Here is a 13,575-nt window from a genome sequence, read left to right as displayed (position 1 = left end):
TGACTAATGATGGTGCGGTCTGAGACGTATGACTCACAGCATTCTCCCCAGGTACCATCATGACTAATGATGGTGCGGTCTGAGACGTATGACTCACAGCATTCTCCCCAGGTACCATCATGACTAATGATGGTGCGGTCTGAGACGTATGACTCACAGCATTCTCCCCAGGTACCATCATGACTAATGATGGTGCGGTCTGAGACGTATGACTCACAGCATTCTCCCCAGGTACTATCATGACTAATGATGGTGCGGTCTGAGACGTATGACTCACAGCATTCTCCCCAGGTACTATCATGACTAATGATGGTGCGGTCTGAGACGTATGACTCACAGCATTCTCCCCAGGTACTATCATGACTAATGATGGTGCGGTCTGAGACGTATGACTCACAGCATTCTCCCCAGGTACTATCATGACTAATGATGGTGCGGTCTGAGACGTATGACTCACAGCATTCTCCCCAGGTACTATCATGACTAATGATGGTGCGGTCTGAGACGTATGACTCACAGCATTCTCCCCAGGTACTATCATGACTAATGATGGTGCGGTCTGAGACGTATGACTCACAGCATTCTCCCCAGGTACTATCATGACTAATGATGGTGCGGTCTGAGACGTATGACTCACAGCATTCTCCCCAGGTACTATCATGACTAATGATGGTGCGGTCTGAGACGTATGACTCACAGCATTCTCCCCAGGTACCATCATGACTAATGATGGTGCGGTCTGAGACGTATGACTCACAGCATTCTCCCCAGGTACCATCATGACTAATGATGGTGCGGTCTGAGACGTATGACTCACAGCATTCTCCCCAGGTACCATCATGACTAATGATGGTGCGGTCTGAGACGTATGACTCACAGCATTCTCCCCAGGTACTATCATGACTAATGATGGTGCGGTCTGAGACGTATGACTCACAGCATTCTCCCCAGGTACTATCATGACTAATGATGGTGCGGTCTGAGACGTATGACTCACAGCATTCTCCCCAGGTACTATCATGACTAATGATGGTGCGGTCTGAGACGTATGACTCACAGCATTCTCCCCAGGTACTATCATGACTAATGATGGTGCGGTCTGAGACGTATGACTCACAGCATTCTCCCCAGGTACTATCATGACTAATGATGGTGCGGTCTGAGACGTATGACTCACAGCATTCTCCCCAGGTACTATCATGACTAATGATGGTGCGGTCTGAGACGTATGACTCACAGCATTCTCCCCAGGTACTATCATGACTAATGATGGTGCGGTCTGAGACGTATGACTCACAGCATTCTCCCCAGGTACTATCATGACTAATGATGGTGCGGTCTGAGACGTATGACTCACAGCATTCTCCCCAGGTACTATCATGACTAATGATGGTGCGGTCTGAGACGTAGCAGAGATCCAACTGTAGGATAAACCTTGTCAGGATCTATTAAGAGAAAAATAGACACAGGTGACCCTCTTACATGTCCCTACCACACACACAGACCTGAAAAGCCACCCGGTATTACCATTTCTGTAAATAATCTGTTGTCTGTCTCATATGAGCCTCTATCTTGTGTGATATGTGACACTGAAATGGAAATACAGAATTCTGAATTCAATATTGCAGGAGAAAGTGAATCATCTCCCAGACATGTTGCATTATTTAGAACAAGCGGCTTGCAGCTTAAAGTATGTCATGTGTGATTCTCATTGCCAAGAGGTTTGTTCCAGTGGGCATAGAGATGTAGAGATGACCTCCATCTCTCAGACAAAATGACTGCTTGCTGTAGAAGGGCTTTGAGCAGTGAGCACTATTCAGTAAAAACAGGTAACTAAAGCGAGGAAAACACCTGACATACTTTTTGCGTTACTAACTAGAAAAAAATATTGTCAGAGTTAAATAGTGTTAAATACAAAGAGTCTTTCAATCAGGGCAGGGAGAGGATTGTTTTTCTATTTATCCCATAATGCAACTATTTGTTTTGATTAAATAAACCCCTGTCTCAGCCAACGCTCTGTTAGTTTATGCATGCATTCAAAGCCAGGTATTAACTTTACATCACATCATTAAAATTAGATATGGATCAAGAAGATCACTAATGCTCTCCTATGGCACATGTTAGTCATTTATGTATAATTCACTGTTATCAATAATCTCATGATTTAATATCAGAAGGTAATAAGCAGGGTTGGGTAGGTTACTTTTTAAATGTAATCCCCTACTAGTTAACTATCAAATTGTAACAGTAATGTAACTTTTAAATTACCCAAAATCAGTAACGGAATCTGATTACATTCAGTTACTTTTAGATTACTTTCCCTTGCCCTCAGATGGCATTAAAATAAGACAAAAATGTATGTTACCAATTGAATGACATTATTGCAGGATAAATCAATGATAAAGTTTACAAAGCTGAACATATATGGATATTACATTTTACCTTATGGGTTGGTTATGTTGGCTTCTTCTAACCCATCGCTTTTTACTACATATAATACTACAATTAAATGTTATCTTTACATTAAAAACTATCTATCAGAATTCCAGTCATTCCAATAAATGTTATACCCCTTGATCTTCAAAATTAGGACATGGAAATATGGAAAAATCGATTAGTCTATTTGTTTTTCCTGCGCATGACCCCAAAACTAAGGACTTATTAGCCAGCCCTACTCTGTTGTTTATGATTCGAGTTGAAAAATAAATGCTGTCCTCATGGAGTGGCCTGCTTTGAGCACCACTGAAAAGTGCTATTTACATGTGAAAAATGAATGCCATATGCTACATCTGCTACAGGTCTATTGTTTCTATTTTTGTTGGTGACACTTTGATATCTTGATAATATGCAGCTGTTTAAAGGGCAAATCCACAGATGAAACAATAACAAAACAGTCGGCCCCGCCTCTTTTGATAAAAAGCTGAGGGATGGGCCTGGAGAAATGTATTCACTCTCAGATTAATAGTCAGAGTTATGGATGCGAGGACTGACCATCCGTGATATCAAAATTATTATTTCAACCATGTTATGAGGCTATACAGTGTTTGGTAACATTTACAATGTTTACAAACATTGGAGAAAAACAAGCTTATATTTTGGGTTCTCATGGAGCGTGACAGTTGAACTAAGCTCATGAGGCATTTCTAAGTTATATTCTTCAGCAATCAATGGATATTTATTAGTCCAAAAATGGATGTAGCAACTAATGTGTCCATTAGTCCTACGGATTTATTTATTTGAACAGAGAAGGTGTCATATTTATTTTCACAAACATCTTTTCTGAATTTAAAAATCATCTTCAAAGTAATCATCTAGTTTTTCAAAGGTATCTGTAATCTGATTACAATATTTTTACAGGTAATTTAACTGATTACAGTTACCTTTTTTCTTGTAATCCATTACTCACCAACCTTGGTAATAAATCACGAGTAAACAAGATAATACATAAAACAGGGATCTGAAAAAAAGAATGAGTCTCCGGCTTACAAACATCAGGATGAATAGTTTGAGCAAGCTTGCCCTCTAGTGTCTAAGTATTCAAATCAGTGTTGTGTTGGAGATCACCTAAAGTGAGACCGGTTTAAGACCAAGACAGGAAGCCTTTGGGAAGGGCAAGACTGAGTCAAGACCATAACTAGAAACATGTCAAATTCAAGTCATAAAAGTCCAATACAAGACCATGATTGTAATTTTGTCAAATCAGCACCATAATAAGAGTTCAAAATGTCCAGTATTTCTGTGTTCATATATCAGAACAACATATGGATTCTTTAGACATTCAGAATTGTAAAAAAAAAGTATGCTAAGGGAAAATAGAGCCACTCTACAAATTATTACTAACCCAAACACAGTGGGGAACAATGAGGGCCTTCTAAGCCTTCAGAGAAGGACTACGGATTTATAAAATAATTCTAATTATATTAGTTTTAATTAGGTTTTGATTTAAACTCTTTAGTTTTGTTAGAAAGAAAAGGGTTAACGCTGAAGAGAACATGATCCAATCAGGATTTATCTTTGGTGATCTCTGGGGAGATAAATCTAGCTATTTAAGTAAGCCATTGGCTAGGACATCAGAAGCTTGATAGAAGGCATCTGCCATTCATCTGTATTAAAGCAACATTTTGGAGTGACATTGGAATTAACCAATCACATTGACTTGTAATGGGTGGGACCGTTTACTGAGGAGTGGCTTCCAGTAAACAGTAGTAGGTATAGCAAGCAGTAGTAGGTATAGCTAGCTAGCTTTTGTTGTAGGCTAGTTTACAGCAACTGCAGCAGGTGTTATCAAAGAGGATGGATGCTGTTGCTAATTTATTAGCTTCTCCCTTTTCATGAATAACTCATCCATTGAGTGGAACTGTGTTTTTTATTGCAGCTCGCATGCTGTTGTTAGCCATCTCTTCGAAAATAACTTGTGTGTGTGAAACATGGTTCCATTTAAACTTTAGATCACCGGTAACTTTGGGTGCTAAATGTGAAATGTTTGTTGCAATGGGAAGTAATAATTATACATTTCAATTGGAAAACACTTCGCATAAAGGTTTGTTTTTGTATTCTTGTGATTGGGACCAACTGGCTTAGTAGTATGTCTGAGTGAATGGGCTACTTATTCTTTAACATCATGCTGTGTGTGACTGCTGTCTTTCCATTGGCGCTATGCAGTGGGTCCTGTCTGGAAAACCATACGTTTTCCTATGAATTGTACAGATTTTTATTAAAAACCACACCTTTTTTTAATAAAAAAATGTGATGTTCTATGTCCACAACAATACTTAAACCACACCAGGAGACCATTTTGAGGTCTGGGAAAAAAATATTTTTGAAGGGTGTAGTTTCCCTTTAATTCAATTGTGTAAAACAAATGCCCTCACATGATATAAATCAGCATTATATCACTGTCAGGTAGGCCTACATTGCAGTCCATTTTGTTGTATGTTTTTTGGGGGAAACCCTTTAGAAATGTTCATACAGACAGCGCATGATGACTGAATTGAGCATTGCAAATAGCCTACTAACCAAGACAAGACCAAGATCAAACTTTATCAATAGCTGTGTTGCATACCCATTGTTCCCTTAGTTAGCATTTACTGGTAGATATCATGAGTTGAAACGTCTTAGCAACGGGTGTGGCTGAAATAGCCAAATCCACTCATTTGAAGGAGTATCCACATACTTTGGTATATATAGCATACTTCACATGCTTTGCAGTTGTGTTGGCTACTTTGTGCATGATTTCCCTATTGTACTACATAAGTACAATAGTACAATAGATACATCTTATACCTCCACCACACTAATTTGATATGCAATAGTAGGGATTAAGAAGTGGGTATAGGCAATGCCCTCTGGAAAAATAAAAAGTGGGTATATGCCATATACAGTGCTTTTGGAAAGTATTCAGACCTCTTGAATTTTTCAAAAAAATAAATCATTCTATACACAATACTCCATAATGACAAATCGAAAACAGTTATTTTATTTGAGCAAATTGTATTAAAAATAAACAACTGAAATACCTTATTTACATTATTATTCAGACCCTTTTCTATGAGACTCGAAATTGAGCGCAGGTGCATCCTGTTTCCATTGATCATCCTTGATGTTTCTACAACTTGATTGGACAACACACCTGTCTATAAAAAGGAGCAAAAACCAAGCCATGGGGTCTGAAGGAATTGTCCGTAGAGCTATGAGGCAGGATTGTGTCGAGGCATAGATCTGGGGAAGGGTATCAAAACATTTCAGCAGAATTGAAGGTCCCCAAGAACACAGTGGCCTCCATCATTCTTAAATGGAAGAAGTTTGGAACCACCAAGTCTCTTCCTAGAGCTGGCCGCCCAGCCAAACTGAGCAATCGGGGGAGACGGGCCTTGGTCAGGGAGATGACCAAGAACCAGTCACTCTAACAGAGCTCCAGAGTTCCTCTGTGGAGATGGGAGAACCTTCCAGAACGACAACCAACTCTGCTGCACTCCACCAATCAGGCCTTTATGGTAGAGTGGCCAGATGGAAGCCACTCCTCAGTAAAGGGCACATGACAGCCCTCTTGGTGTTTGCCAAAAGGCACCTAAAGGACTCAGACCACGAGAAACAAAATTATCTGGTCTGATGAAGCCAAGATTGAACTCTTTGACCTGAATGCCAAGCATCACGTCTGGAGGAAACCTGGCACCATCCGTACAGTGAGGCATGGTGTAGGCAGACCTCAGACTGGGGCGGTTCACCTTCCAACAGGACAACGACCCTAAGCACACAGCCAAGACAACACAGGAGTGTCTTCGGGAGAAGTCTCTGAATGTCCTTGAGTGGCCCAGCCAGAGCCTGGACTTAAACCCAATGGAACATCTCTGGAGAGACCTGAAAATAGCTGTGCACCAAAGCGCCCCATCCACCTGACAGAGCTTAAGAGGATATGCAGAGAAGAATGGGAGAAACTCCCAAAATACAGGTGTACCAAGCTTGTATCGTCATACCCAAGAATACTCAAGGCTGTAATCACTGCCAAAGGTGCTTCAACAAAGTACTGAGTAAGGGTCTGAATACTTATGCAAATATAATATTTCAGTATTCATTTTTTATAAATTAGCAAACATTTCTGAAAACCTGTTTTTGCTTCATCATTATGGGGTATTGTGTGTAGATTGATTAGGGGGGGGAAAGCAATTGAATTCAAGGGGTCTGAATACTTTCCGAATACACTGTACCTGCCTATAGCCTCCAATACACCACTGGCCCTTTGTGTATTACAAAAGGTGCCCTCTACCACATGATGGTATTACAGTAGCTGTCCTTTCAGCAATAGCTTTGGTAATATTTTCATCTAGAAATGCCTTTCATATATGCAACGCTCACTAATTGACCACGAAGGAGAGTGATGGAGTGCTGCATTAGATGACCTGGCCTCCACAATCACCTGACCTCAACCCAATTGAGCTGCTTTGGGATGAGTTGGACCGCAGAGTGAAGGAAAAGCAGCCAACAAGTGCTCAGCATATGTGAATACTCCTTCAATACTGTTGGAAAAGCAGCTGGTTGAGAGAATGCCAAGAGGTTGCAAAGCTGTCATCAAGGCAAAGTGTGGCTACTTTGAAGAACCTCAAATATATTTGGATTTGTTTAACACTTTATTGGTTACTACATGATTCCATGTGTTATTTCATAGTTTTGATTTCTTCACTATTATTCAACAATGTAGAAAATAGCAAAAAATAAAGAAAAACCATTGAATGAGAAGGTGCCCAAACTTTTGACTGGTACTGTAGGTGTAGATTCATGACCTTTGACTGGTACTGTAGGTGTAGATTCATGACCTTTGACTGGTACTGTAGGTGTAGATTCATGACTTTTGACTGGTACTGTAGGTGTAGGTTCATGACTTTTGACTGGTACTGTAGGTGTAGATTCATGACCTTTGACTGGTACTGTAGGTGTAGATTCATGACTTTTGACTGGTACTGTAGGTGTAGATTCATGACTTTTGACTGGTACTGTAGGTGTAGATTCATGACTTTTGACTGGTACTGTAGGTGTAGATTCATGACTTTTGACTGGTACTGTAGGTGTAGATTCATGACTTTTGACTGGTACTGTAGGTGTAGATTCATGACTTTTGACTGGTACTGTAGGTGTAGATTCATGACTTTTGACTGGTACTGTAGGTGTAGATTCATGACTTTTGACTGGTACTGTAGTTGTAGATTCATGACTTCTGACTGGTACTGTAGGTGTAGATTCATGACCTTTGACTGGTACTGTAGGTGTAGATTCATGACTTTTGACTGGTACTGTAGGTGTAGATTCATGACTTTTGACTGGTACTGTAGGTGTAGATTCATGACTTTTGACTGGTACTGTAGGTGTAGATTCATGACTTTTGACTGGTACTGTAGGTGTAGATTCATGACTTTTGACTGGTACTGTAGGTGTAGATTCATGACGCATTTGGAATTCCATGATCAGAACTCTACGATCAGAATACTAAAGCTGCATGAACTGCCAAGTCTAGACACAGCTTCCAGTGAGGGAGGCCGATGTCTAAAGAAGTCCGGCCATCGTTACATTTACATTACATTTAAGTCATTTGGCAGACGCTCTTATCCTTGACCATGTGGTAAACAGAGGCCTTACCAGAGGCTGCCAGATTAGTTCACCCCAATCTGAAAAGATCGACTGTCAATTCAATCATGAGAACTTCGCCAAGAAAAGCGGTAACTCTGCAGGATATGTACTATACTTTACCATTACAATAAACAACATTGTAACGCACGTAAATTCACAAAACATCTTACACTATTCTTCCAGTATGATCTATTGACAGTATACTCTGTTCTAACCTCAGAATTGACAGAAGACCCCATGTGCTGCCCGAGCAGCAGGAGTGGGCAGTTGTGAGGGCCAGGAATGACATTGCTATTGAGGAGAAAGATTAAACATTTGCCAAACACATTTACCTGGTGCCTTTTGAGAAAAACAATGACTGGGTGAAACACCGGCCGGGTGCATATGTTCAAGTACAGCGCTATATACTGTATCACTGTTACTATTTAATCCACATGCTACTTCACAATATATTGGAACTGTAATGTAAACAATAAGTAACCAAAATATTTTTTTAGAGGGTGATGGTGCTTGATGCTGCTGTGAACCGTCACAAGTATATCTTTGTTGATGAAGCAGGATTCAACCTGGCCAAACCTCATCGGCCAAGGGGAGATCGTCCAAGTGCCTGGAAAACGTGGGCGAAACAGCTCCATGTGCGCAGCTATCTCTGAAGATGGTGTGGTAGAATGTAGGCCATTACTTGAATCCAACAAAGCTGCACACCTCATTGTGTTTCTCAATACAATTGAGCAGGCCTATCAAGGTGAAAGGTCACCTATGTCATTTTGTGGGACAGTGTCAGGTTCCACCATGCAGAGGTGGTGAAGGCATAGTTTTCGGGCCCATCCCTGATTCTTGACCCTATACCTAACCCCATACTCTCCTTTCCTCAACCCTACTGAGGACCTTTTCAGTATAGAGGTGGAAGACGTACGATGGCCATCCCAATGAGCGTGCCGCTATTCTTCTGGCCATGAATGAGGCATGCGATGACATCAATGCAGACCAATGTCAAGCTTGGATTCGCCATGCCAAAAGGTGTTTCCCATGGTGCATGAACAATGAGGACATTCACTGTGATGTGGATTAGAATTTATGGCCAAATTTAACTTGTTTCATTTCATTTCTTATACTTGATTACAGACAGTACACCGATTGTGGCAATTATATCTGAAAAATATTTATTTTTATGATTCAATAAAAATAAAAGGTAGAGGATGTCTTCATTGATCACAAATTATAGATTTTCTGTCAATTTTGTTGGGCAGTGTAATGTAAGTGTATTTCCTAATGTGAAAACTAACTTATAGTACTGTGGCATATTACTTTCAGCACTACTAAGGGCTATTTGAAAGACATATCTTGCATTGTTTGCTATTGGATTAATTGGAAGTTAAAATGACTCAATTGAAAAGATATCATTGTGTTTTGGTGATTAAACTAATGTTCTCATTACATTTCACAAACTTATAGTTTGAATGGTTGGTTGGTGAGAGATGTTTACATAGCAAATTAATGCACAATGACCGGTTTTGAATGAAAGACTGGCTGGTTAGGAAGTGTGACCAGATTGAAGTTTTGTACTAAGAGTTGTGAAAATATACCAAATACTTGAAAAAATGGTACCAAAGCAATTAATAAAAAATAATAGCGAGTGTGCAACTTGCAAACAATTTCCTCCACTCTTCTCTACCAGATCAGCAAGGAAATTCTAACAAAGTTTGAGATTTTTTTTAACAAAAGTAAAAAGACTAATGTTAAGAATAATGTAGATATCCCAGATACCAATAGGCATTTAAATATTGTTTTAAAAAAGGAGTGTATATATTTCACGTGCTTTTATATACTGACTGAATGGAAGCTTTTAATTATGAAAAGGCTATTTTACTCCGCTGGTCTCGGGAAGAAATTACGAGTCCTCAATGTCCAAGACCGAGCAAAAATGTATCTGACACAGAGACTCTCAATGTGGTCTTAAGTACTACAACGCTGAGTAAAATACTGCTTGGCAGATCAAGAGGAGGGATTCCATGTTTCATGTGTCTGGGTGAAATAGTAACAGGTATTTCATCCCGGCAGTGACAAATTACTAGCCTGTCCAAAGAAACTTTGTTCATCATATGGCCTCTAATTCTGCAGTCCTGTATCTAACACCTCTCACTCTCTCTCAGCACTAGCAAAAAAAAAAAAGACCTTCAATTCAGTTACATTTTTTTGTCAGACATTCTTTATCATTAGTTCGACATAACAGTATTCCAAAACATATTCAGGAATGTTTACAATTATTGTGTGCAATCAACGTAACCACTGTTCCACTCTCATTAAAGTGTTAATTTATCCACAGGCCTAAGCTGGTAGGTGGTTAAATCATTGGTTGAGTAGTGATCCTGGCTGAGTGTGGGGATTTGGGGTTGGTTCTGATGTTCTGGGGTATTGAGGGGCAGGGCCGCAGCTTCACTGGATCAACCTGTGACATCAGCACACCCGTCTGCAGAGCACCAACTTCCACACCCCTCCCTGACCACCAAAGAGAAACATCTATTGACTGTCCCACTTTAGGGTGTATTAGCATGTTGCTATGGCGTTCTGGTGTGAGGAATTACTGTGGTGATCGCCAGGCAGGGGCGTGTCAACGGTCCAGTGAGCGTTTCTGTATGGCCTCAGAGACGGCAGTCCTCAGCATTGTGATGACAGAGCGAGGGTCGTCGCTGCTCACCACCGCACTGCCCGACACAATCATGTTAGCGCCCGCCTACCAGAGACACACACAGAAAGATAAAAACACACACACCGTGAACACCCATGGATGGACACAAGCAACGAGACAACGTAGTTAAGCACCAGGGCCCAAGGGTGCATGGTATGGGGAGGCATGTACGCACCTCAGCACACTTGTGGATGGTAGAGGGACCCACTCCTCCGTCCACCTCAATGTCCAGAGAGGGAAACTGACTCCTTAGCCAGCTAACCTAGACACAGAAACAGACAATGAAATGTCAATGACATGCCCCACATGTCCAAAACAGACACGGCAAATATATACAATCAAACCACACAAATCCACAGACCGTGAGAATCAAACAAAACAGAGAGACACACAGAGAACCCCTCTAACACATTACTCAGATGACACAATGTCAACTGAAGATATTGTAACAAACCTCTGCATTCAAAATAAACTGAGTGACCTTGTGTATAAAACAGATCACAGATGACAAAGAAGCTTTTTCATGCAGCTTATCAGAGACATGCTCTCTAGCGAGATAAGAACATAAGCCACAAAATAACACATAGGATGTGTTTACACAGGCAACCCAATTTGGATGTTTTGCCCAATTATGGCCAACAGATCTGATCTGTCAAAAGATCAACTAGTGGCAAAAAAATAACAGAATTGGTTGGGCTGCTTGTGTAAACGCAGCCTGATAGACAGACACACAAACACAACACACTACCTTGGGCATCATGTCCTCCATGAACTTCTGGCCTCCAAAGCCAGGCTCCACAGTCATGACCAGTGCCATGTCAATCTGTCCTGCCCATGGGGCCAACTCCTCTACTGAGGTCCCAGGCTTTATGGCCAGGCCCACCTACAACACACACACAGTGTTACATTACCGTACATGGGTGAAGACGCACAACTGTTAGACAACACATAGTTGTGAACTTTCTCAGACTGCGAGAAGTGGATTGTCACAGATTCACACACAATCTCTGCCCTCCCATATCAGGACCTCACCTCTGGTCTCTCTCTATAGTCAACTATGCCTCACCTTCATGCCACTCTCTCTGATCTCCTTAATGAGGTTTCCAGCATTAGAAGTGGTCTCCAGGTGGAACGTGTACTGATTAGCTCCTGCTGCTGCCATGGGTTTCACCCACTGCTCCGGCCTCGACACCATCATGTGCATGTCTATAAGAGAAACACAACACAAACACACACACACACACTTTTGAGATGGCAACTATGCAAAGCTGAACAAACCATAATCCTACTCAGAACAAAGTGGTGGCACCAGTGTCAGTAATAATGGTAGCTGTGGTCAGCACGTTCAGCTAGAATAAATAGGGACTAGTCAATGTGTTGTCATACAGGTAGCCTAGTGGTTAGAGTGTTGGACTAGGAACCGAAAGGTTGCAAGTTCAAATCCCTGAGCTGACAAGGTAAATATCTGTCATTCTGCCTTGGGCATCATGTCCTCCATGAGCTTCTGGCAGCTAATAAACTGTTCCTCGGCTGTTATTGAAAATAAGAATTTGTTCTTAACTGACTTGCCCAGTTAAATAAAGGTAAAAAACAGGGACATATCAGAGTAAGGTTGTGTTACTGACCAAAGAAAGGGTCTGGCCCCACGCAGTTCCTTAGGCACTCCACCATCGGATGGCCAAAGGTGATGTTGGGGACAAAATTACTTCAAGGGAACAAGATACAATCATTATCCTTATGTGACTGATTCTACTCCAGTCACGCTGATCAATAACAAAACGTGTGCTATGTGCTAACTATCAGTGCTGAATAAAACATCAACTGAAAAAAGATAAGTAAACTGTGCATGTCGTAAACAGAGTTGCAGAATGTTATGCAATGTGGACTGGTATTGCAATATGACATCAACCATAATGACTTTTAGCTTGACTTCTAACAATATATTAACACAAGTCAACAAAAACAGCAGTGATTGCTAACGTTAACTAAAATGTGCATACATTCACAGTGTTACAGCTAGCTAACGTTAGTAAACTGCCTGACTGTGAATCCTATTGGACTGAGGCTATGCTAGTTAGCTAGCGTGCTCTCTGGATTTGTTCACCCGTCCATAACGTCGAGGTGCAGGTAGTCAGCTCCGCACTCCATCATTCGGACGCATTCACTGCCCAGGCATGCGAGGTCACTGCTGAGGATGGACGGACCTATCTTTGCGCTGTAAGACATGTTGAAGGTCTCTGCTCTGTGTGCTCGATTGCAGTTCAAGAAGTACTCCAACGTGCGAGTTTGCTACTTCCGTGTTCAACGCTGCTTTCAAAATAATTTCTGTTCCAAAAGTTGCCACTGGATGGCGTATAAATCACACTGAAGTGACACCACTTTCACATATTTTCCTGTGTTGAAAAAATACTTTATATTGCCCACACAGCTCATATATTTTCTTAGCTGGCTGTAAGATTTAGTGGGCAGGGCGTTTGACTGAAGGTTGACAGGAAGAGATGAGCTGGGTTGGGTCCAATCCCTGAAAATGTGGGGGACCGTATCAGTGCGTGTGAGTATTGGCAGCCCCTTGAGAACAGGAGGCAGGGCAAGACAGGGCCAAGGTCGATGGTCACACAAAGTACTGTGGGAGAGACCAATACTACCTCTATATAGGCCTCTGCCTCTTATTCTCTCTCTCTCTCTCTCTCTCTCTCTCTCTCTCTCTCTCTCTCTCTCTCTCTCTCTCTCTCTCTCTCTCTCTCTCTCTCTCTCTCACACACTTTTTT

General features: G+C 41.3%; 1 protein-coding gene across 1 annotated transcript; it reads right to left on the bottom strand.

Annotated features, from left to right (window-relative positions):
• Nucleotides 1-10,304: 10,304 nt before the first annotated feature.
• rpe (ribulose-5-phosphate-3-epimerase) lies at nt 10,305-13,136 on the bottom strand. Its single transcript, XM_064944206.1, has 6 exons — nt 12,912-13,136; nt 12,433-12,512; nt 11,874-12,013; nt 11,556-11,690; nt 10,983-11,069; nt 10,305-10,852 (listed from the first exon to the last, which is right to left on the bottom strand). Exons 1-6 carry the CDS (start codon nt 13,031-13,033, stop codon nt 10,730-10,732), a joined length of 687 nt encoding a protein of 228 aa, XP_064800278.1. The 5' UTR covers nt 13,034-13,136; the 3' UTR covers nt 10,305-10,729.
• Between the last annotated feature and the right edge of the window lie 439 nt (nt 13,137-13,575).

The sequence above is a fragment of the Oncorhynchus masou genome, chromosome 29, assembly GCF_036934945.1.
Source record: "Oncorhynchus masou masou isolate Uvic2021 chromosome 29, UVic_Omas_1.1, whole genome shotgun sequence".
Lineage (NCBI taxonomy): Eukaryota > Metazoa > Chordata > Actinopteri > Salmoniformes > Salmonidae > Oncorhynchus > Oncorhynchus masou.
The sequence above is the reverse complement of the archived record's forward strand: the minus strand, read 5'-3'. Positions and strand labels throughout refer to the sequence as shown.

What these genes read in the sequence shown, in the direction of transcription:
- rpe (XM_064944206.1), bottom strand. Translation starts at nt 13,033, where the DNA reads ATGTCTTACAGCGCAAAGATAGGTCCGTCCATCCTCAGCAGTGACCTC. An exon ending in CACCTCGACGTTATGGACGG is followed by an intron (nt 12,513 to 12,911) that starts GTGAACAAATCC and finishes GTTCCCTTGAAG; the next exon opens with TAATTTTGTCCCCAACATCA. An exon ending in CCATCCACAAGTGTGCTGAG is followed by an intron (nt 10,853 to 10,982) that starts GTGCGTACATGC and finishes TGTCTCTGGTAG; the next exon opens with GCGGGCGCTAACATGATTGT.